This window comes from Danio aesculapii, chromosome 20 (assembly GCF_903798145.1).
Source record: "Danio aesculapii chromosome 20, fDanAes4.1, whole genome shotgun sequence".
NCBI lineage: Eukaryota > Metazoa > Chordata > Actinopteri > Cypriniformes > Danionidae > Danio > Danio aesculapii.
The window spans coordinates 23,476,636-23,502,947 of record NC_079454.1 but is presented as its reverse complement, the minus strand read 5'-3'; the positions used below and the strand labels follow the sequence as shown (position 1 = coordinate 23,502,947).

The 26,312-nt window shown below is 33.4% G+C and overlaps 1 protein-coding gene across 2 annotated transcripts in view; it reads left to right on the top strand.

The window, feature by feature from the left end:
- Nucleotides 1-17,207, top strand: part of pdgfra (platelet-derived growth factor receptor, alpha polypeptide) — a 42,789-nt gene extending 25,582 nt beyond the window's left edge. For both annotated transcript variants that reach the window (XM_056480869.1, XM_056480870.1), the window contains exons 23-29: nt 2,992-3,104; nt 5,157-5,279; nt 5,415-5,526; nt 7,210-7,309; nt 7,398-7,503; nt 11,977-12,215; nt 15,687-17,207. In XM_056480869.1, coding sequence (XP_056336844.1) covers nt 2,992-3,104; nt 5,157-5,279; nt 5,415-5,526; nt 7,210-7,309; nt 7,398-7,503; nt 11,977-12,215; nt 15,687-15,831 — 938 coding nt within the window. In that variant the 3' untranslated portion in view covers nt 15,832-17,207. The remainder of the gene's footprint in view (nt 1-2,991; nt 3,105-5,156; nt 5,280-5,414; nt 5,527-7,209; nt 7,310-7,397; nt 7,504-11,976; nt 12,216-15,686) is intronic.
- The last annotated feature ends 9,105 nt before the right edge of the window (nt 17,208-26,312 follow it).

Sequence of the window (26,312 nt, the reverse complement as noted above, 5' to 3'; positions counted from 1 at the left end):
TAGTAATTGCTACTTTTTGCTTAAGTGCATGTCTGAGCCCATATTACTTTACTTTATTACTTGAGTAAAAAAGTGTAGTTACCAGAGTCATTTTAAACATGAGTATCTGTACTTCTACTTGATTATAGGATGAGTGTACTTTTGCCATCTCTGCTGATTTTACTTATAATAATGTCCGGTCAGATGACTTATTAAAAAGTGTCTAATAATTGTTTCCAAATCACACATCTAAAGCAAATTTCATCCATGAGCTGCATCTTTAACAGTAGTCTGTTCTGCACACTTTGAACATAGTCATATTGTGCTTTTAAATTCTACCTCATGCCGATTTTTACATCCGAAGTTTGAAGTTTGAAAACCTTAGTTCATTGTAACTGCATTGAAAAGAGCATGAAAAACTCTTGTAAAAAAAACGAAAGTCATACAGGTTTGGAACTATCAGAGTGAATAAATATTTTTGGATGGACTCTTCCTTTAAGTATAAATCACATCTCCACCTCTTTGCCTTTCCTGCTCTGTTTTCTCATTCTTAATCCTTCAGATTTTTTCCCTTCTGCATTTTATTTTTCGGTCTGTCCCTCCTTTACTGCACGTACTCCGGTCGGTCTGGCATGCTGTGGTCTGGTTTGGCTTGACTGGTAGTCGAGACACACAAACGTGCGCACACACACAAACTGATGTTTAGCTAGTGATAGCAGAGCGGTCCACCCATGTTACTGCAGTCTGTGCACCCTACAATTACAAAGGATAATTGTAGCACATGTCTTAATGCATACATCTGCCTGCCATTCCTCTGATTTTATGTACTCATACAGCAATCTTAGTGGGGATGCCTTGAACTTTTATTGTTTTTATATTGACATATTGGTACTTTTTCAAATAAACCCCTCGTAGTAGTTTTAATAAATTATGACCCAAGTGAGGACAGCTGGCCAAAAATGCTAAATCATGTCAGGTTTTACTATCCTTGCGAGGACATTTGAGACTCGCAATATAAAAGTAAATATTTAACAATATCACAATATTTAAAGTGATAGTTCAACCAAAATGTAAAATTCTGTCATCATTTGCTTTTCTTTCGCTTACTCAAAACCTATTTGAGATTCTTTCTTTTATTGAACAAAGCTAAAAACTTTTAACCATCGACTTCGATTTCAGATGTGAATGGTTACAGATTTGCAGCTTTCTTCAAAATATCTTCTTTTGTGTTCAACAGAACAACTCATAAAGCTTTATGCCCACTAAAGTGTGAGTAAATAGTGAGTACATTCTCATTTTTGGGGTGATCTATCCCTTTAACAGGGTTATGAACTGAGAGATTAAAATTATCTTGACATACAGTATAAGAGGTCACTTTACTATAGAAACATTCTTTAAGTTTTAGAAATCAAAACACTTTCTTGTTAGTCTAAAAATAGCCTGAATAGAAGTCAACCTTCCAAAACAACAAGTTGAGGAACTTGACATTTTATTACACAATAGTGTCTAAACTCTGCCTCCACAAAAAAAGATCAGCGCCTGCTTTTACATCACTGACTATTTAGCTCTGTCCACTTATTTACGTAATTAATTAATGGATTTTCAGAAGTACTGTAATTAAAATATAGTTAGTTTGTCGATTATATTGGATATGACAGTATTGTTGCAACACACAAGGGCACATAACACTTTATTACATGTTCACTATTGATTTGGAACAGAGATGCGCAGACTAGGGCCCGCTTGCCAAAGTTGGCCCATGGTAACCTTTGATTTGGGCCACCATGCCATCTGAGAAGAGAGGGAGAATGATAGGGATGGTTTAGAGATTGTATGTAACCTTTTTTGTTTGTTTTATTCTTCAGCTGCAAAGTAAACTGAAAGTAAATGAACTGAAAGTAAATGATTAAATTTTGATGGTTTGAATTAATCAGATTAGTTAATCAGATGCATAGAAGACAATGCAACTTTGGTGAGCAAATCAAGGCAAAGGCACACTGTTATAAATGTGTGCGCTCGTTATAATCATTATAAATATTCCAATCAAACTGAATACAATCTTACACCAACAACACATGGTAGGCATGGTTGATAATAACAAATAATTATATTATATTGCAAACAACCCAACGAGTTGTTTAGCACGTGTGCTGCTATCAGGTTTACACATGTAATATTTTTCCTGAGGCGATTTAAAGCAAAATACACGATGACACTCTATCAAACATAGCTACAATGATAAGGAGTATATACTTACGTAAAGAGTAAATAACGCACTGCAATACAGCACAAAGAAAGGACGGACTTTGAAGAAATAAACAATGTGAGGTAAGCTCCATTACAGTGCACTGGACAAGTCTGAACAAGTTCCGCCCACGCATGCGCGAGGCAGGCAGTTCTATACAATTACGTACTATATCATTTAAAGATATAGACCTAATTTTGACATTGGACTGATAATGATAATTAAAAAAAAAAAGTATTTCTTGGCCGATAACGGTACGGCCGCCGATATATCGTGCATCCCTAATTGCTATAAGTTATAATTAAAAAAGTTATACTGCATTAGTTAATACAATTCAAAGTAATGTTTTCTATTTATCAATATTATGAAATTACTTAGGAAATTACCCACGGCAACTTTATTGTAAAATAGTTAGAGGCTCTCAATGATATTTGGTTTTTGGCCCTTCAAACTAAAAAGTTTGTCCTAGAACCTAATTTCAAAAGCAAAGCGTTAGAAATGTTAAATATTCAAAACTCAGCCAATCACTATCTGCAATGCCTATTCAGATGGTATATTTCAACAAAAGAGGTAAAAAAACACATAAAACAGCCTATTACTTCTAAATTATTATCTTTTAATGCAAAAACCTTGATAACATTATACATGGATATCAGAGAATGGTACAACATTCAAAAAAGACTGTTCATGAGTCCTTTAAGCCAGAATAGACACACAAATTGCTTTATCCGTGCTGTTTTAACTTTATTTGTTTGTGTGATGAACAGATGAAGCCGAGAGTCTTCTATCAGATGACAGCGCTGAAGGCCTGACCACGATGGACCTCCTCAGTTTCACCTATCAAGTAGCTCGAGGGATGGAGTTTTTGGCCTCTAAGAATGTAAGCTAAATCCTGTTTCAGTGGGATAACTGTTGGTTTATTTGGTAAACATTTGCTTTTGATCTCGCTTATGCCTGCAGTTTAGACATAACATTGAGGCGTAACATTAAAGCGGTTCTGGATGTCTTTGCGGAGGAGGTGATTTGATGGCAGGTTTCTATATTTGAGAAAGTGGCTGTATGTGTGTGCTGTGGCTGTATAGTTAAAATACATCGGACTGAGGGTTTGCAGAAATCCCCTGGTTAACTGAAAGCTATGAAAGAGAGGTCAATAATTGAAAATGCTGTCAAGCAAATGTTAATTAGACATCGTTTGTTTAAAATCTAGTAACAGAGATTTTCCCAAATCTCGTCTTACAAATGAAAAAGGCATTCTAGACCACCCTTGAAGATGAGGAGGAGGAACAGCGCATAAATCGGCAGCTGCATCAGGGAGACTTAAACACTTAGTTCTTTGATTCTTAGTTAACTAGATACATGTTAAATATAACAGAAAATAATACATAAATCTTAGAAATATGAATTTTGTAAATAATAATAATAATAATAATATAAATGAGCAATATCACATGAGGGATATTCATATCATATGGCTGTATATCGGCATTGGCTCGAGGCTGCAGGCTGAGTGCCTTAGTGTCCCACCAGTGCCAATATACAGCCTTATTGCACTGGTAATCGTGTAATATTGCATTTATACAAGTTTGATGGTATAATCGTGTATATAAAAAAGAAAATCAAACACGGAGAGTCTCAATAACTCTTTTGCATAGGGAACTACTTTCTTCCGCCACTCATTCACATCTGCAGCTTATAGTCAGAACAGCAGAAACCACTGCTACTTCACAAATGTCACATTAGAGCTAGTATTTGAATTATTCACTAGCATAATGTCTCACAGATATGTCAATATCTAAAGTAATGACAAAACAGGTCATTTTTGCTCATATTTTAAGATTATAAGGTTGAATGGAATTAATTAAGTCTACAGAGATTTCCCAGTATTTCTCTGTTGCAATCGGGCTATCACAATAATTAACCCCGAAAAAGCCAGAGCAAAGCAAACACTACCGGTTTTTCTGGTATAAATACAGCACAAAATACAAAAGAGAGAGATCGACTTAGAATGTCACTTACCTAATTTATAATGATTTGTTCAGCTGTAGTTTGAAACTTATTGTAAGAAAATGCTGTTTTTCACCACTAAGGACTTATTATGCGGTCTCTGTCACCATCTTGTGGCACTGACACTTTCATCTGTCAACTGTCACTTTCTTTGGTCTGCTCAGACAGGCTGATGGTGGCCGATGCACTGAGTCTGATGCTCCAAAATTATAAATATTTTAAAAAAGGCACTATCCTTTATAAATAAACTGCATATTTGCAATCTAAACAACTATATTCTCACCTAAAAAAGCCTTAAAAATACATTGTTGCCCAACAGCAGCAATATTTGTCAAACTGTAGAGTGTCCTCTGCTTGTCGCTGTATGTGGGCGGAGTAATACACAAGGGTGAAGAGGTGGTATGAGTACTGTTATTTGCAGAATATTGCATGGCTATCAGCCAATCAGATTCAAGAACCGTTGACAAATGTTGTATAAATTAGTATACATTTAATACACTAAAATTACAGTATTTAATTAAGCTATTAACATTAAATTCAAAATAAAATAAAAATTGTCATTATTAAATCTGTAAATATATGTGTGGCATTCATAGACTAAAATATTTGAAGTATTGTTCATCTTTTTTCCGCTGTAATTAGCATGGTATTAAAACCTGTCAGTACTAAATGATAGAAATTATAATATCAATATACAGTATAAAGATTTAAAGAAACTAATTGCTGATTTTGATTTGATAATGGTATATTACTTTGAACATTTCATGGGGAAATAAGGATAAACAACATAAAAACACAAAGATACAAAACACATACATTACAAATAAGCATATATTTTGTCTATATACCACAACTTACTGAAGCTGAACCATATCTCACAGTGCCAAACCTCTTTCTGAGTGTGTGTTTTTCTGTCTGTTCCTCTCAGTGTGTACACCGAGACTTGGCTGCACGAAATGTCCTGCTGTCTCAAGGCAAGATAGTGAAGATCTGTGACTTTGGCCTGGCCCGAGACATCATGCATGATAACAACTATGTCTCCAAAGGAAGCGTGAGTGCTAGTCTTAGTCCAAATCTGGTGTTTCTGATTACTCGTCTTAGATTATGTATATTTTCAGTACTTTACTTGTCCTTCTTTGGAAAAAGCACCATAACGATTGTTGTTTCCTCTGTCTCTGACACACAGACGTTTCTTCCTGTGAAGTGGATGGCGCCTGAGAGTATATTTGATAATCTGTACACTACGCTGAGTGATGTCTGGTCCTTTGGCATCTTATTATGGGAGATCTTCTCTCTCGGTATGTTTCAAATCACCATATATTTCTTAAGGCAAGATACTTTAGGTGAATAGGGTAATAAAACTATTACTTAATACCATATATCCTTACACTGTAAAAAACCCAGTAAGTTCTGTGATATATATATATATATATATATATATATATATATATATATATATATATATATATATATATATATAGTTTTTTGTGGTTTTATTTTGTAGTTTTTTGTAGCTTTATTTTGTAGTTTTTTGTAATTTTATTTTTTCTAATTTTTGTAGTTTCTTGTCATTTTATTTTGTATTTTTTTGTTCCTTTTTGTAGTTTTATTTTGTAGGCTTTTTGTAGTTTTATTTTGTAGTATTTTGTAGTTTTATTTTGAATTTTTTGTAGTTTTATTTTGTAGGCTTTTGTAGTTTTTGTAGTTATATTTTGTAGGTTTTTTGTAGTTTTATTTTGTAGGCTTTTTGTAGTTTTATTTTGTAGTATTTTGTAGTTTTATTTTGAATTTTTTGTAGTTTTATTTTGTAGGCTTTTGTAGTTTTTGTAGTTATATTTTGTAGGTTTTTTGTAGTTTTATTTTGTAGGCTTTTTGTAGTTTTATTTTGTAGTATTTTGTAGTTTTATTTTGAATTTTTTGTAGTTTTATTTTGTAGGCTTTTGTAGTTTTTGTAGTTATATTTTGTAGGTTTTTTGTAGTTTTATTTTGTAGGCTTTTTGTAGTTTTATTTTGTAGTATTTTGTAGTTTTATTTTGAATTTTTTGTAGTTTTATTTTGTAGGCTTTTGTAGTTTTTGTAGTTATATTTTGTAGGTTTTTTGTAGTTTTATTTTGTAGGCTTTTTGTAGTTTTATTTTGTAGTATTTTGTAGTTTTATTTTGAATTTTTTGTAGTTTTATTTTGTAGGCTTTTGTAGTTTTTGTAGTTATATTTTGTAGGTTTTTTGTAGTTTTATTTTGTAGGCTTTTTGTAGTTTTATTTTGTAGTATTTTGTAGTTTTATTTAGAATTTTTTGTAGTTTTATTTTGTAGGCTTTTGTAGTTTTTGTAGTTATATTTTGTAGGTTTTTTGTAGTTTTATTTTGTAGGCTTTTTGTAGTTTTATTTTGTAGTATTTTGTAGTTTTATTTTGAATTTTTTGTAGTTTTATTTTGTAGGCTTTTGTAGTTTTTGTAGTTATATTTTGTAGGTTTTTTGTAGTTTTATTTTGTAGGTTTTTTGTAGTTTTTTTAGTTTAAATTTGTAGTTTAATTTTGTAGTTTTTTGTAGGGTTTTTGTAGGGTTTTTTGTAGTTTTATTTTGTAGTTTTTTTGTAGTTTATTTTGTAGTCTTATTTTGTAGGTTTTTTTGTAGTTTTTTGTTTAATTTTGTAGTTTTATTTTGTAGTTTTTTTGTAGGGTTTTTGTAGTTTTATTTTGTAGTTTTATTTTGTAGTTTTTTGTATTTTTGTAGGGTTTTTTTTTGCAGTTTTTTTAAATGCAATAATTCATAAGAATTTAAATGTATTATTTTACTATTTATAAAGATGTTCGGTGACTAAAATATTAATTATAACATTTTTTACAGTGTATATTAAGGTGGCAGCTATGGTTACCAGAATTTTACTGTTAAAAATCTGATGGAAACAGTAATTTCCAAAATATTTTTGTAGTTTATAAAAACACAGTCTCACATATATCATCTGTTGTTGTTGTTTCTGTAGGAGGGACGCCTTATCCAGGCATGGTTGTGGATTCCAGCTTCTACAACAAGATCAAGAGTGGATACCGAATGACCAAACCTGAACATGCATCCGGTGATGTGTACGTGCATATTCTCTGTTTTTCTGCTGTTCTTGTCTCCGGCTGCTGCACATCTCTGACCGCCCTGTTGTTGTTTGTCTGTGTACAGCTATGAGCTTATGATGAAGTGCTGGAACAGTGAACCGGAGAAGAGACCATCTTTCCACAGTCTGAGTGATACGGTGGCATCTCTGCTGCCCTCAGGATTTAAAAGGGTGAGTCTGAAACATCAGCATGGCATTTCAAGACTCTTATTTCTCAGTTTTATCACACACTAAGCCATTGATTGACTGTTGGATCATAGCTGAGTGTCTGCTTAGTTTTTGTGGTTTTTAGTTCAGTTTTCTGATCATTTCAATATGTGAATATATGCATAATGACATGGAGTGAAGAAAGAGACCAATGTTATTTATAATGAAAATGTCAAGCAAGCACAGCTTATTTTCCTACTTTGTTTTAACTTTTTAGGCCAGACACATTCAGTGCCACTGCCAATTATTGTTGCCACCAATATTCCTTTTCACTGGTATCAGATAATAATACTATAAGTAATTGGTTATATCATAACTAAAATATAATAGGTTATAATTTGTATGCAGAAAGATTCCAGAGTTGTAGCTGATGCAGTGATTGGCAAAGCAAATCTTTTTTTTTGTACATCATTTATGTTTGTTTCTTTGCTTTATTTATAGAGCACATTTAAAAACAACAGATGTTAACCAAAGTGCTTTACAAAACGACCAACATACAAAATCTATACTATAAACAAAATATGTAAAACAGATTAAAATTAATTAATTTCAATTAAAAAGCAGAAGACAGAAAGTGATTTTTTTTTTAAATGAGACTTAAAAGCACCAAGGGAAGAGCATGATCTGAAATGTAAAGGCAAACCATTCCATAGACGAGGGGCTGTGACAGAAAAAGCCATGTCACCTCTTGATTTTAACCATAATTTGGGAACAACTAGCTGAAACTGGTTTTCCGACCTGATTGGCCTCAATGAAGTGTGCCGGTGAAGAAGCTCACCAATATAAGTAGGTGCCAGACCATTCAAACCTTTAAAAACAAATAACAATAACTTGTATTGAATCCTAAACTGGACTGGGAGCCAGTGAAGGAATGATAAAGCTGGTGCTATACTAGAAAAGTTTAAAAACCTAGCAGCTGCATTCTGAACCAGCTGCAGGCGTACAATTAAAGCCTGTGAAACTCCTGAATACAAAGAGTTGCAGTAGTCCAATCTGGATATAATAAAAACATTGATGATGGTTTCCAACTCCTTAAAAGACAGAAAAGGCTTCAATTTGGCAATGTTCCTTAATTGATAGAAACCACTTTTGATGACTGAATTTATTTGCTTGTCAAACTGTAACTCAGTGTCGAAAAATAACTCCTTTTTCCGTGACTGTGGACCTTAGGCTTAAATGAACCTAATTGATTAATTGTAGATTCACAGACACCCGGAGAGCCAAACACTAACAGTTCAGTTTTTGATTCATTAAAGTGTAAAAAATTACCCGCTAACCATTCCTTAATCATGGTAAAACACGTAAAAAGGACTGTAAAACAGCGTCTTCTCCCATTTTGATGGGCGTAAAAAGCTGAGTATCATCAGCATGAAGGTGATAGCTTACATTATACTTCTTACAGATAGCAGCCATTAATCTATTTTATTAATCTTTGTTAATGCAATTTAATAAAATAAATCAACTGCTCATTGTTAGCTAATGTTAGAAGTCCATCAAAGATAATACAGCTTTCAGTTTTAATAAATGTTGAGTTAAATAAGATTATTAAATACTTGATCATTATTTTTGCAATGAATATTATATAAATTATATATTAATGTTATCTATTAATAATCTTGCAATTAATAATATTGTAATAATATTGTAATATCCCCTCAAAAAATAAAACAAATCTAATATTTATCCAATCTACAATCTATAAAATCTAGTTTATAAAAAGATTGAAAAAAGGAAATTAGCACAAAAAACACACTGGAACTATGAATATGCACTACAATATGAAAACATTCATTCATTCATTCATTTTCTTTTCGGCTTAGTCCCTTTATTAATCTGGGGTCGCCACAGCGGAATGAACCGCCAACCTATCCAGCATATGTTCTATGCAGCGGATGCCTGCAACACTGGGAAACCAGAAACACTCATTCACACACATACACTACAGACAATTTAGCTTACCCAATTAACCTATAGCGCATGTCTTTGAACTGTGGGGGAAACCGGAGCAATCGGAGGAAGTCCATGCGAACACGGGGAGAACATGCAAACTCCACACAGAAATGCCACCTGACCCAGCCGAGGCTCAAACCAGCAACCTTCTTGCTGTGAGATGATTGTGCTACCCACTGCGCCACCGTGATGCCCCAATATGAAAACAAACAATAAGAATAAATGAGATGTTATTTTACTTTCATGAGCCATGTATTTTGTCAAAGAAAATACCCAATTGCACAGGAAGACGGTATCTGAGTGATAAATAAAACACATCTTTCTGAATGTGAGATTTTAAAGTAATTAAATCTGTTCTGAAACTAAATTAAATCTTATAATACTCTCTTTTTGATAATAATAGACTGGAATTGAAAACTATAATGTAAAATTAAACCTATAATAATAATAGCCTGTCATGCCCTAATAAATGGCTCAGATAAAAGTATGGTGGAAATGGCTTCCCACTTCCTGCAGCTTAAATGCAGTGTGTCAATCTGGGCATTGAGGCCTTTGGCTAGGTGTATGTCATCACTGCCAACACTGCCAGACCGCTAACAGAGATTAGCAGACTAGCGCTCCAGCTGGCTAACGCCCCAGCAGGGCAAAACCAGCAGTGCTAATCACCAGAAGCATACACTTAGCATCCACTAGCTAGCCATAATTGCCCTATTAAACAGACGCCACACGTGGTACTTCAAAACGTCACTTTGGCACGGCGAAAGACTAGCTCCTGTTATAGCACCTATAACTGGGGTGTGGTGGGAAATGCGGTTCGCAAATGGGCCTATAAGCCTTCAAGTAACCACAGAATGACTGCCGAAATGGGGCAGAACTTCAGGGTTGAGCCGCGTTTATGGCAGCGATGAAGTGCTATTTACAACTGCCAAAAATGATTCAATTTCTCCCTCATTTCCTTCAATCTGATGCATTAAAAGAAACAAGAGCAGGCCTAATTGGAGATTAATGCTCTTTAATTTATTGCTGGTCACGTAAATCTTATATAGAAACTCTTTTATATATGTTTGTCATCGCTCATGCTCTATTACACTTTCAGTTGAACTGCTATGAAACAAAGACAAGGTTTCCAAGCGTCAAAACAATAAAAGTGTAATGCAGCTTTGATTTTGTTGTTGTATACAGTAAAATCGCATATTTTATTTCATTTTACATGGATTATTAACATGTGTCCTAATATTATAAGTTACAGAAGATGAATGTCATTCTTTTTAACAATAGTTTATATACCAAACATAAAAAATATTTAGTAGAATAATTATTTAATGACTTTAATAACAAACTGTGGTACGCTGGATTCCTTCTGGTGGTACACTGAGGAATATTGAATAATAATAGAAAAAATTAATACTTCTAACCCTTTGACTGGAACGATTACACTGATGTGATTGGCACCAGCTGTTCCCTGAAGCGTGCGATCACATCGGTGTGCTTAGAGTGTTTACTTTAGTTCATCACGTTATCGTACGTTTTACTTTAAATACAGTAGCCTACCATTTTTAATTAACTTTTAAAAGCACATCTTAAATGTTTACTTTTTATGTATTTATTTATTTGACCTATAAGCACAGTGTTAATGTTCAAACTATTTATAATGTTTAAAGTGGCTGACAATAATAAATATTCCTAATAATAGGAAATAATCTGTCTCGTCATCATGGTGGTACTTGGAGAGACAATTTTTTGCTGAGGTGGTACGTGATGAAAAACGTTTAAGAACCACTGTCTTAAACAAGAAATGTTTAATAATCTAAAGTATAATAAAATTATTTAACAAATACAAGTTAGAAATGGAATGAAGTTTCAGTGATGGAACATTTCATTCATATCTCGACATTTTATTGTTACAAATTTAGACAGTTATTTGTATTTAATGTTTTTTACGTACAATTGAAATCAAATTTTATTTGTATTTTTTTCAAATATTTCCTAAAGGATGTTTAATAGAGCAAGGAAATTTTCACAGTATGTCTGATAATATTTTTTCTTAAGAAGATAGAATAAAGGCTAGAATAAAAGCAGTTTTACATTTTTAAACACCATTTTAAGGTCAAAATTATTAGCCCCCTTAAGCAATGATTTTTTTCGATATTGTATAACAATGATTTATTCTGTAGACTAACTTGCCTAATTAACCTAGTTAACCCTTTAAATGTCACTTTAAGCTGTATAGAAGTGGATTGAAAAATATCTAGTAAAATATTATATACTGTCATGTTATTAGATTTGAGTTATTAAAACAATTTATTTATAAAATTATTGAGTAGTATCTTCTTTCCGTTAAAACAGATTTTGGGGAAAAATATATAGGTTGGCTAATAACTCTGACTTCAAATGTATATAAAACCCTTTAATAAGTGTAATTTTTATGCAGACCCCAAACTTTATTTATTGGCATTATATTATGTATGTATTTCTTTTGTTACGCAGTGTTATGAACGTGTGAATCATGACTTCCTGAAGAGCGATCACCCCGCTGTGACTCGAGTGCAGTGCATTGACAATGATGATGCCTACATGGGTGTGCTCTACAAGAACCAGGGCAAAATGAAGAACCGTGAGAGTGGCTTTGATGAACAGAGACTCAGCTCTGACAGCGGCTACATCATTCCTCTGCCAGACCTCGATCCACTTTCAAGTGAAGACTACAGCAAAAGGAACCGCCACAGGTACAACACTAATCGCATTGCATTCTCACTTTGGTCTGCTATTCAGAGGCCTGTTGTAAAGAAACAACTAGAGATATACTTAAACCCCCAGTAGGTGGTGGAAAATGAGTGAGGAAAGCTCAAACGATTCATTTGAGGAACAAACCAACTGACTGGTGGTATCTAAAATTGCATTCTTCCTTACTATATAGTAGGTGAAAACAGTATTGGACAAATAAAGGATGTCAGAATTGGAAAAAGTTGCTGACCAAGATAATTGCATTACATTCAAACTGCACATAATCATACTATATAGACCGCACTTGTCAAAGCCAGTTCCTGGAGGGCTGCAGCTCTGCACAGTTTAGTTCCAACCCTAATTAAACACACCTGATCAAAATACTTGAGTGCTTTAGGCTTGTTTAATACCTACAGGTGTGTTAAAGCAGGGCTCCAGCCCTCCAGCAATTGACTTTGACACCCCTGATATAGGTCATACTTTTTTTAATGATTGCAAAGTAATTGTTTATTCAAAGGATCTACTGAAGACAGCCTGCGATTTTGGACACAGCCCCTGTATTAGATTACTAACTCAACTGAAATAGACTGAATTAGACTTGTTCAGTAAAAAAAATACAGTTACTGATCGTGGATTGTTATGAATTGTTTTTTATAGCACAACAGAGCATATTTGAAGATGTAAGTCACCTTATACTAACATCTTGCTTATTGAACATTTTTCAAACATACTGATATTAAGGAACAACACTTTTGTTTGTGTGGTATTCAATCCTAAATATTAAAAAATAAGAACTTTAGGTTTAGTTTTTCTTACTTTTTGTGAATTTTTTTTTTAACGCAGATTATTTTCCATCCATTCTGTGTGTAGCATAGTTTATATCAAATTTAAATGCATATTGTCATTTCAAAATGCGCATAATATTTCAAAACGTGCATAAAATAGGTGGATGGAAAACAGATTTGTTAGATGATGATGAGGGCAGGGTTTTTTTTATTTTGAAAATGCACACTATGTGATCACTATCACTTTAGGTTCAACTTTAGATTAGGTTTAACTTTATTGGCATTAAACATGTACAATTTCAAGGCAACGAAATGCAGTTTAGGTCTAAGCAGGAGTGCAATAGAAGCAAGTGCAGGATATAGGTTGAAGTTATAAAGTGCAATTATAGAAAAACCATGGTGATATTTACAGATGGATATACTATGAACATATATACAGGTTATATTAACTATGAACAGAGATTTAATATAGATGAATACATGTACAGGTTGCTATTAATTATCAGAGGTATGCAGATAGAAATGAACATAATTACAAATGTATATGTACAGTGGGTAGGCATGGGCCTTGGGTAAAAATATCACTGTTCCACGATATCGCAGTATTGTATTTACTGCTCTAAAATATCTTCTTTTTAAATGTCTAAGTAAAAAAACAACAACTTTTTCATCATTGAACATGGTATATTTTTCACATTTTAAATATTTTAAAACAATAAATGTCAGGATGAATAATTTAATTAAGTCATTGACTTCTTGAAAAGGCATCTTTGGATATCATTCTTTTCTTTGGATATAAAGTAAAGCCACTGCACTGTTCAGCTCTACAGCATGCTGGATGTTGGTTTATAAGAGATTATGGACTGACCAGTAGCTTGTGATGTGAAGGGTCCTTTTTTACTGTTGCCCTAAAAAAAAAACTCCAAAAAAAAAAAAAAAAAAAAGTCGTAAAAAAACACATTTAAAAAAACAACTTACAAATACCATATTTTAACGATTTTAAAACCTTGACTTTTCAAAACCGCGTTAAACCTTAAAATACAATACAATACAATACAATAGGGTATGTACAATTCAAGATGAATTAGTGCAACGTAGTGTGATATGTTCAATTTTAATTGTGCAAATTTTAAATAATAAATAATGCAGTCTATATAGGGAGTATAAGTTACGAGGAAAGTGGGGGGTGTATGAAGGGGGGCAAAGGAGTCACGTATGTGATGAGTCATCACTTATGTTAATGAGCGGAGATTTGTCTTCAATTTTGGACATTTGTTGAATGTTTTTGCGAGTGAAGGTCACAAATTTGTGTTTCCCCAAATAATGCACAATACACTTGTACACTGTTCTTATGCTCTGCACACTCAAACACCCAGTGTGAACTTTATTTTGTTATATTAATATTCAGCATTAGATAAAATTAGGTAACATTCCACTAGGTAACATTAAATATTTTATTTTTTCATGTTATTAAGTAAACTTTTTTTTTTACTTTGCTGTGTAAACACAACATTTGTACTCTTTATACTTACAGGTCCAGTAAAAAGAAAAATTGTAAAAAAAAAAAATGTATATATATATATATATATATATATATATATATATATATATATATATATATATATATATATATATATATATATATATATATAGTTCAAGTCAGAATTATTAGCCCCCGTTTATTTATTTCTTTTTTTGTTTCTTTGTTTGTTTATGTATAATTTCTGTTTAACGGAGATAAATTTTTTCATTAAACATAATTTCTAAACATAATAGTTTTAATAACTCTAATAACTGATTTATTTTATCTTTGCCATGATGACAGTAAATAATATTTGACTAGATATTTTTCAAGACACTTCTATACAGCTTAAAGTGACATTTAAAGGCTTAACTAGGTTAATTAGGTCAACTAGGCAGGTTAGGATAATTAGGCAAGTTAATGATGGTTTGTTCTGTAGACTATTGGAAAAAAAAAATGCTTAAGTGATTTTAGCTTAAAATTAGCTAATGATTTTGACCTTAAAATGGTTCTAGCCTAAATAAACAAATAAGACTTTCTCCGGAAGAAAAAATATTATCAGACATACTGTGAAAATTTCCTTGCTATGTTAAACATAATTTAAGTAATATTTTAAAAAAGAAAAAAAAAATTTAAAAGGGGGCTAATAATTCTGACTTTAACTGTATATTTAGATGTTAGTATCAGTCTGTTAGTTTTAATGATGTCTATAAGCTAGTGACAAACATCCAAAGCTTGTAGTTTGTCAATTCCACCTAAATGGGTTATTTTTTCTCCACATCACCTCATACTACAGGTTCTCATCAAATCTTGACCCATCAAATGCTCTTTAGTATCTGACATGTCCCACTGACTTCAAGACACTTCTCATTTTCTTTTCATTTGATCCACCTGAGCTCAAACACTCAATTTGAAGAGCTGTGATTAAACAAATCACTATTGGCTGTTTTATAAAGGGGGAGGAGCTACACTGTCTCACCCTCTCTTCATTTTTCAGTTAAGATTACATCTAACGTCAAATAAAAAGTGCACATCATTTTAAAGCACTTCATGGGACCTTTAAAAATAGAGCAGATAGAATGGAACAATGCAAAATGGACACATACCTCTAGGCTTTTCTTTACCGTACACAACAGATGACTGAATTGTCCTCTTTTTGTCTGTAGCTCTCAGACATCGGAGGAAAGCGCGATAGATACGGGCTCTAGCAGCTCCACGACCAAGCGTGAGGGAGAGACTCTGGAGGACATCACCTTGCTGGACGAGATGTGCTTGGACTCAGGAGACCTGGTGGAGGACAGCTTCCTGTGAGAGAAAGATGCAAAGAGAGAGAAACTGAGACATCTGCAGACTTTTCATTCCAAGTGCGCAGATCTCTCTCTGCGTCGTCTTGTCACTTTTTCCTCACCTTACTCTTACGGAGCCTTCAGAAAAAGAAGAAGACTTTTGATACGTGAATGTCATTGATGTTTTTTTTTTTTTTGGATGATACATCGCCCTCTACAGGTCTGGAGGAATGAGCAGGACTCAATGAGCGCTCTTGAAGAGGCTCAGTGAGGGACTCTAATGGAGCAAAGACCAACAAAGTGGAGATTTGGATTTCTGTGTATCATTTCCCTATGTTTGTGCGATATGTATGAGAGTGAATTGTGCGAACTTTATTTTTGACGGGCATTCTGATCAGCAATATAAGCATGTCTTTCATATTATTGACCTGGGTTGTTTCACAACTGCTACCTTTCAAATGAATCCATCTGAGCTATAAAAACCACTACAGAGATTGAAAACTGGGTCAATGTGGCTTCTATTTTGGATCAGGCCTGTTATTTTCCCCCTCACTCCCACAGTTTTCCAGGATCTTATATACAATGCAATGCACCAACTAAACAGCGCAAGCCTTGGAAGATATATAAGTTTATTGTAACTGTTTATGTTAATGTCTCGATATGTGTGTGGCAGTTTGAAATTTATTTTTGTACGGTTTGGATGTGTTATTTGTGAATTCTGGGTGGGGTCCGGAGAAGTTATGTAGTCCTAAAATGAAGAAAATGGCAACTGTGTTTTGACCTGTGAGTCGCATTTATTTATGTGACTTCAATTTGATACAATGCTATTTATGATATCTTAATGTCTGACCAAAGTTTTTACGGAAAAAATGTTTGACTCTTGTCAGTTTGAGGCATTAATGATATTTAGAGCTATGCTTTTAAAAGCAAAAAGAGATAAACCAAATGAAAATGCTTATTTCATGTAATCTTACAGTATATTTCTGGGATTTTCCTGGGTTTTGGAGTTCGCTATGCACAAACACATTGTTTCAGACTTATATTTTCCTAAAGTTTCACTTTCCTGTTCATTGGGTTTTATAAATGAGCATTTTAACCAATTGGAAATATCAAACAAGCCCTGGCAGATGTGCTGTCTGCTGCTCATTAAGATTTATGCAGATCCCCCTAAAGCAATGCAATTAAAAATCACAGTGTAGATTTACACATAGCCAAATCCTGTAGTCTTGAAGCATTGTAGAGACACATCATTTAGATTTTTTTTTCTTTGATGTTATACATCATTGTTCATTGTAAATGTGTATCGTTGTATATCAGCATATCACTGCCTGCCCCCCATCTTTACCCTCTGTGGTGTATTCCACAGGCACGTCGAGAGGAGATATGTGTGTGTGTGTGTGTGTGTGTATATATATATATATATGTATGTATATGTATATATTTATATGTATATATATATATATATATATATATATATATATATATATATATATATATATATATACATATACATACATTATATATATATATATATATATACACACATACATATTTATATATATATATATATGAGTGTGTGTGTGTGTGTATATATATATGTAAAAAAAAAAAAACTATTGCACTTTTAAAAACTCTTCTTTTGAAAATCTTATTCGAGCGTTTCTTCTGTTCTGCTTTTGTTGTGTATGTGTGTAGTTGTCTGTGCCACAAAAAGATGGTAAACGATTTCTAGAGACAGTAGAGTGAATGTTCTTGTTGTGCAGGAAGAGGGAAAACAAAGGAACGGTATGAAGTATATTCTATGGTACAATATGTGTAATTCTAGGTAGTTATTCCCTTTACAGATGCTATCTTTTGCTATAATATGCATTATGACCATGTACATTCAAAAGATTTATATTTCAATAAATGAGATTTAATGGACTAGGTAGTGGAGCAGTTTTATCTTCAAGTTTTACTTTATTTTTTGAGATCTGATTATAGATAACTGATGCAAACATCTGAGAACAATTGAGACAACATCCTGTTTATGTAACTGAGATCCAAAAAAAGCTGTTTAAAAATATAGTTGTTAGCCACAAGATGTTGATGTTAATCTCTATAATTTTGTTAGTACTTTATTAGGTACACCTTACTAGTACCAGGTTGGACCCCCTTTTGAGATTCATAGATTCAACAAGGTACTGGAAATATTCCTCATAGATTTGGTCCATATTGACATGATAGCATCATATGCAGATTTCTCAGCTGCACATTCATGATGCGAATCTCCCGTTCCACCACATCCCAAAGGTGCTTTATTGGATTGGGATCTGGTGACTGTGGAGGCCATTTGAGTACAGTAAACTAATTTTAGTAAACAGCATCTCTCACCATCAACAAATGATTACACGAGGATGGGACTATTGCTAACTTTAAACACAAGTAAAAATATAACTGCAGGATTATACACAGAGAACTTTCATTTTTTAATTCTATACCAATTGATCAATTTATTCGAATGAAAAGAATGTAGTGCCCTATATATGGGAACAGAATGAAACGAAAACCTGCTTCACCTAACGGCCTAATTGTCATGTTTAAGAAACCAGACTGAGATGATTCACGCTTTATGACATGGTGCGTTATTCTGCTTGAAGTAGCCATCTAAATATGGGTACACTGTGGTCAAAAAGGGATGGACATCGTCAGCAACAATACTCAGGTAGGCTGAAATGGGCCCAAAGTGTGCCAAAAAATATCCCCCACACCATTACACTACCACCACCAGCCTGAACCGTTGATACAAGGGAGAATGGATCCATGCTTTCATGTTGTTGACGCCAAATTCTGGCCCTAACATCAGAATGTCGTAGCAGAAATTGAGACTTATCAGACCAGGCAACGTTTTTCCAATCTTCTATTGTCCAATTTTGGTCAGCCTGTGTGAATTGTAGCCTCAGTTTCCTGTTCTTAGCTGACAGAGTGGCCTTCATGAGTGGACCCGGTGTGGTCTTCTGCAATTGCGCCCACAGAACTGCCGCTCACTGGATTATTTTCTCTTTTTCGGACCATTCTCTGTAAACCCTGGAGATGATTGTGGATGAAAATTCCAGTAGATTAGCAGTTTCTGAAACAGTCAGACCAGCCCGTCTGGCACTAACAACTATGCCACATTCAAAGTCACTTAAATAATCTTTCTTCCCCATTTTGCTCGGTTTGAACTGCAGCAGATCATCTTGACCATGCATGTCTACATGACCAAATGCATTGAGTTGCTGCCATGTGATTGGCGTTAGCGAGCAATTGGACAGGTGTACCTAATAAAGTGGCTGGTGAGTGTATATATATATATATATATATATATGTGTGTGTGTGTGTGTGTGTGTGTGTGTGTGTGTGTGTGTGTGTGTGTGTGTGTGTGTGTGTGTGTGTGTGTGTGTAAATTATATTTCTTTGTAGGTCTATTAATTTATGTGTGCTTTTAGTTTTACTACACCAACATAGTAAACTGTAAACTAAATAATAACGTTTCTATATTTTTACCACTGTCATTTTCCATAATTAAACCATTCCTTTTAATGAGGAACGTCTTATATTGAAAGCTAGACATTTCTCCCAAGCAGCTTTGCGCGAATTACGGAAAGCAAGGTGGAATCTTCTCACAAATCAAATTATTAGAAATTCACATTTCTGTTAAGCAGACCACGAATAGACTAACACGAAAAACTAGCTACTAATGTCACGTGTAAATATTTCCATTAGAGATTAAGGTAAAACTACGGATTACATTTTTCACTACGGATTATTAGTAGAGCACAATCGCGCGTTTGGAATCATTTGCTTGTTTTTTGTATGAAAACATAAAAGTTATTTACATCATGCTAAAAGCTTGAAAATCTTCGCCCTGGTGAAGCCTAACGCTGAAATGGAGCTCAAACATCCATTTCAGCTTCTCGGTTAACTCATTCACAAAAGGTAAATAATTTCTTTCTTTAAAGGTGTGTGTATGTCAGTATGCCAACAACCGATCTCGACTACAGTTGAGCATACAAATTAAATTATTAAATTATTTACCATGTTTTCGAAGGAGGAATCTTAACCAGGAACAATTCACATCGCCAATTCGAATTCAAAGTGTTCAAGGTATTGTTATGTAGTAAGACCGAATGGCCACCAGAGTGCACAATGGCATTATCTGTGAGCGCGCGAGTGAGTGCGCGCGTGCACTCGCTGCTATCTCTGCTTTGCCTGGTTTGTTTAAATATTGTTACAGCTGGAGTTCTGGTTGCACCGCCTTCGTCTTACCTTGTGATACCAAAGTTAAACATTGAGAGAGTTTCTGGTTTTACAACAACAGGATATGCAAATATACGGATTAGTGAGGAGAACGAGATAGGGTGTATGATAAATGTGATAAGGTGAAACGTTTATTTAAGTGTACAATGATTTGAAAGCAGTCGTCTCTATATGGGGAAAACCCCTTTAAAGGACAGTTTTTGTGACCCAGGAAATAGAGATACAGGCTACATAGATGCCGGGAGACAATTTAATATGTTTTTATTGGGATGTAAACATGTTAGCTTCATCATTTAGTGAAAACGTTATATTTCAAGTGTGTGAGAATTATGGAAGTGTTTGGAGGTCTAGTGGAAAGTGTCCTGCACTCATGTAAAGGTCATTGGGAAGAGCTCTTCACAGCCAAGCTCTTGGACACATTTTAGACTATACTCGTAATGAATGATGGCCAATGACGTTTGCTGTTTTGAAGGGCTCTATGTGGGTGTTCAAAACACACACTGATTTCAATAGGTTTTAATCACTTTATTTATTTTTTGTACTGTGACTTGGACACTGCCAAAATGAGTTCACTCAGTGCCTTGTTTTAGACTGACCTCTGGGTTCATAATATTTATTTCTGCATTATCATGGTGCATTACCTACTGTTGACTGCTCCATTTGTGTTACAAGGAACATTTTAGGTTTAATGGAAAGATAACCATTCCAAAAATAAGAATTCTTCAAATGTATTATTAAGCAAAGTTCAAGAACTGTATTTTGTTTAGTATACATAATATTTCAGTGGTATAGTAGTATAGTCTAAACTACAGTGAGTATCAATAAACTTTGTGTACATTAATTTAGAATTGTATTTCCATATGGTGCTTGGAAGGTGAATTTTCTAGGTCTAAGTGGGTCATTCTCAAACTTAGAAAATTTAGTTACAAAAATTTTGAACATGAATTTTTTTAAAATGTTCAAATTAACTTTGTTTTTGCAGATAATTGAAACGAAGTCTGAAGGATTTGTCAACATTAATAAGAAAACATATACATATCATTTAGTACCTTTTTGAGCATAATTTCCAAAACAAGTAATAAAAAATCTCATTACCGCAACAGTCTGCAAAAAAGCGAATTCACCTCGACAGATGTGGAGTTACTTGAGATTCTGAAATAACATTTATTTTTAAATGAACAGGGTTTTTTATTTTGACAGTTTTTTTTTCTCATTACTGAAACACCTTTTTTTTTTTTTTTTTTTACCCTTTTTTAAAAGTATTTTGATAAAACCTAATGTATTTTGGAAATGATGTGGCTAACCTGAAAGGACATAATTTGTAGATAATGCACATGCATTGAAAAGTAAACAAATAAAAATAATTAATAAAATAACACTAAATGAACATGGGTTGAGGTAATGATAAATAGGTTGCAGATTGTAGGTTAATTATTTCAACGTTGATTTTAAGTATACTATGAGATTTTGTTAAAAACATTTATTGTAGAAAAAACAACATTGAAATTCAAATCGGTTTTATTTTTAGTGCCTCAAAAACAAAACTTAAATTTCAAAGAAAAATTTCCATTTCCTTGGATAAACTTAAAGGAGTCATTATCCTCGCTTGATGGTTAGGTCTCTAGTACAGCTTTAACCCTCTGGTGTCCCTTATTTGGGAATCAAACTTGTGGTCTTAGCCAGTCAAAAAGGGATGAACAACTGTAAAGTACCCACTGTTTTTCTTTTAGCTAATTCAATCAAATTTACTTAATATTTATATTATTTTGAATTGGGGTTGTGGTAAAAAATGTGTATTTATGCAGTAATTAACATACAGTTTGCTTATTAAAAACAATGGCATTTTTGTAATTTTTATTTATTTTAATTTTATTTATTATGTTTAATTTAGTGCAGTATTTCTGAGTAGTGTCTGTCTGCGGACTGCAAGATAGGGGCATAACATGAAGGAGGCGTAACTTGATGTAGAGGTATAAATTGAAGTTATGTAAGAAGGTCAAGGTGCTCCAGGATTGGCCAGCCCAGTCACCAGACATGAACATTATTGAGCATGTCTGAGGTAAGATGGAGGAGGCATTGAAGATGAATGCAAAGAATCTTGATGAACTCTGGGAGTCCTGCAATAATGCTTTTTTCACCATTCCAGATGACTTTAATAATTAGTGATTTGAGTCATTGCAGAGATGTATGGATGCAGTCCTCCAAGCTCACGGGAGTCATACACAATATTAATTCTTTTTCCACTGCACCATGACTTTATATTCTATACTGTACATTATTTCTGTTAAGTGACAAGACTGTCTAAGCAAAGTCAGACCTTACTGTCCTAATTAAATAATTAAACATCAAGCCATGATCATATTTTATTTTGGTAAAATAAGCGTAATCTAGAGGCCTTTTCCTTTTATATAAACCACTTCTGATACCAAATGATCAACTAGAAGTCAAGTTATTATTTATTGTTCCTAAAACTTGTCTAGGCAACAAGACTTTTGTCTTGTTTATGAGGGTGTATATGAGGGTGTGTATAATTAGGTGGAAAAATGATTAATAGGATACTCAGTCTAAAAAGTAAACATGGCTACAAGCCAATTGCACTTGGAATTCTTAATCATACTCTTAAGTCGATCTCGATCAAAGCATTGTAACTAGGACAAAACATGTATGCTAATACAAGTATAGGCCAGATAGGCTATATATGTCTGTATAAGTCAAGTATTCAGTATAAAATTCAGTCTTTTGTGCTTAATATACTTTATATATAAGTGTGACAAGTACAGAAGACTGAATTTTTAAAGTTTTCCACAAAAGCATTTATTTAATTATTTTTCTTTAAGTTTAACAGAAGAACATAGCAAAAAAATATATATTTAATTTATTTTGATAAGTTATTATGTTTACCAGTTCTCAGTTCTGTGGGAAATTCTGGTTAACTCATCAAGTAACTACAGTATATGTAAATACTCTGTGGTTTAATCAAATGTAGTGTGAACATTATCAACATCTCACATGCAAGCTATTTAGCTTCATTTTTTTACACATGAGGTCACACAATGAATCTGCAAAGATGTAATGTTCACATTATTCAAACAAATGTGAGAAATATTAAGAAAATATTACTACAGAAGAAATAATTTGTTTAGCATATTTATTAATTTTATTCATAATTAATTATTTATTTAATGTATTTACTCAGCAGAAATTTATTTACTTAATGACTTTAAAACACTATTTGGGTTATTTATAATGCCAGTGTTATATAGTATGTGCAAAGCAAATTTTTTGCAGCATCAAGTGTTCTCATTATCAGTGTTATTATAATTTCTGAGGGTCAGTGGAGTACAGAGTCAGAGTCTTTATCTGGTGTAACGTGAAAATGGCATTCTAGTTTTGCCTTTTACAGAATGGGAGGTGCTTTCAGCAAAGCTATGCGTGAGCCTTTATGTACATATGCAAACTAAAGAGCTGCATAGTGTCACTTGACAGTTCTATGCAAAAGAAGAGCCAGTGGAAGATCATGTTAACAGGATGACAAGAGTGGGTGAGGAAGAAAGTCCAGGAATATACCAGAAAGAGATGGAGATTTATCAAATGCAAGATGCTTTTTAAATAGAATATTTGTGTGGAAGAACATTTTCATCACACAAAAGTCAAAATGATGAAAGCTATAATTATGGAAGTCATAATTATAACATAAAAACTGAAAACAACAAGCTGTGTCCAAGATTAATACGTCATGGGGTGACCTATTAACTGAAAAAAAATGCATAACTTGCTTAACTTTGCATTTTGAATGTATTTTAAGTTTAATTATCTTTTAAAAAAGTTTTACAGAGTTTGATGACATATAACTATTGCTGAAGTGTCCAAGTAAACAAAAAAATCAAGGTGATCACAGCTTTTGGTTAATTCTTTTAGATCTCATAATTTAGAGTTTTTAAATCACAATCAAGCCAACATTTTCTTATTTTGATTTAATCTCAATTAGATAGAATTTAGTGTCTCAATATCTTAATTCTTTTCTTAAAATATGGCCTAGTATCTTATAAATTTGACATTTTATCTCAGAATTATTACCAAGTATCTCAAAATGTTGACATTTATTGCTTCACGATGTAAAAGTTCAATATACAAACTACTTTCTTGATTTAGTTTTTTAAATATATCATTATTTTAATATAATTTTGCTTTTCAACCATTTTCTTGTAAAAAATGGCTTAGTTTCTCAACAATCTGATGCTTTATTTCAGAATATAATTTTTTTATTGCATTAAAGTATTTCATTTAGTATCTTATAACATTATGATATCTCAATATCTCAATTTTTATCTTAGTGGGATTTTCAATATTTCCAAACACATTTTTTCAACATTTCTAGTTTTTTCCAAAACAATCTCACGGCAACTCGTAACTTTTTGGATTTAGTGGCTAATTCGTATGATCTAATTCGCACAATTTAGTACGATTTGCTCATCCCCCAATGACGGTTGGGTTTAGGGGTGGGGTTAGGTGCCACGCCTCCTTTTTAAAATCGTACAATTTCGTACGACTGAACTTCATGAATTTCATACGAATTAGCCACTAAACTGACAAAACGTAAAATACTTACATTTTCTCGTGAGATCAGGCTGTTTTTTTCCCCTAAAACTTGGCTTAGTATCTCATAATGACATTTTGTCTCATAATTAGTGACCAGTATCTCAAAATGCTGTATTTTTAGCACACAATAATTACCTCAATATCTCAACCTGTTATTATGATTTATAATCTCAATATCTCAACTTTTTTTTATCTCTGAAATATATGGCTTAGTATCTCATAAATTACATTTTGTCTTATAATTCTGATCTCAAAATGCTGTATTTGTAGCACACAATAATGAACTCAATATCTCAACCTGTTATTATAATTTATAATTTTTTTTTCTGAAAATATGACTCAATATCCCATAAATGTTACATTTTATCTCATAAATAAAACTTTTTTTGATGTTACATTTGTTGTGTACCAAAGCAGGTTACTTGTCTTATGTGTCAGAAAAGGGCTACGCGCTCTAAAGTATCCTCTCACCTTCAATCAACTTTCATCACAAACATTATATATTAATATTACACATTAAACATTAATAGTAATATTATCTGCACCCAAAATCACGCATATGTACATTTTTCTCACAATTGATCTCTGCACTTGATGTCGGTTAGAGAAATACTCCCACCTAATTGTTCGCTCAACAATCATCCTCCCTTCCCAGTCCAGACCTGCCTAAGGCTGACATCATCACTGAAAATAAAGCACCAGATAGTTCACTAATTGAGCCCTAAACGTGTCTCCCTACACAGACGCCATAAACGGCTGAACAAGTGAGTTCAACAGGTCTTGTAAACATAACCTCAACATTTTTAACCTGTCAGAGTGTTGTGTGTTGAGCCCAGCTGTCATTTATGTGTGCAACAATCGCACATCCTGTCGTCTGAAGAGTAAAACCTTAAAAAGAAAACAATCAGAACATTTTGAACGTATTGATGCAAACAAGACAAGACCTGGTGCTTTCTCGCAACGTGTATCAAAACAAGCGAGCCGTTTAACTCAATCCATAGAGGGCAATGAAGTGAAATGAGATATTGCTTTGTTGTGCTTTATGCGAAAGCAGCGGGCTAGAATTGGATTTATGATGTATTTGGCTGCAGATGCATGTGAAGCATAATCACATTAGTAATCTCTCAGTCTTTCAGGTGTAACCGAATCCCCCACTGCTCTCTCATCACCTCTCATCGCTTGGCTCGGCCGAGAGAATATCGGCTCAGAGTGAGTTCGGATGGGCTTTTGTGCTGTTGTTGTTCGCCTTTGGATCCCCGAAAACCTCCCCGGAGCCCGTCTCTCATTACCAGCCCGTCTCCACGGCCCGGTGCTCAGACCGCTTTCCTTGTTTGAATAGGGTATCGCATCTAGATTAAAACGCCATTTCTGTAAGTGATACCCTGATTGATTTATCACTCAGACAATAACACCCGCAATAAAATACAAATTGAAAACTGACAAAAGGTGCACGGGAAAATGGCTCTTCCCTCAACGCTGGCTCCTATGATTAAAAGACTTCAGAGTTTACTATGTAACTTCAATTGTTATTTTTATTTTAGATTTGATATATTTTCATACATATTGGATATTTATGTAGCCAATTTTAGATTAAATTGTGCTCCATTCATTCATTCATTCACCTTCAGC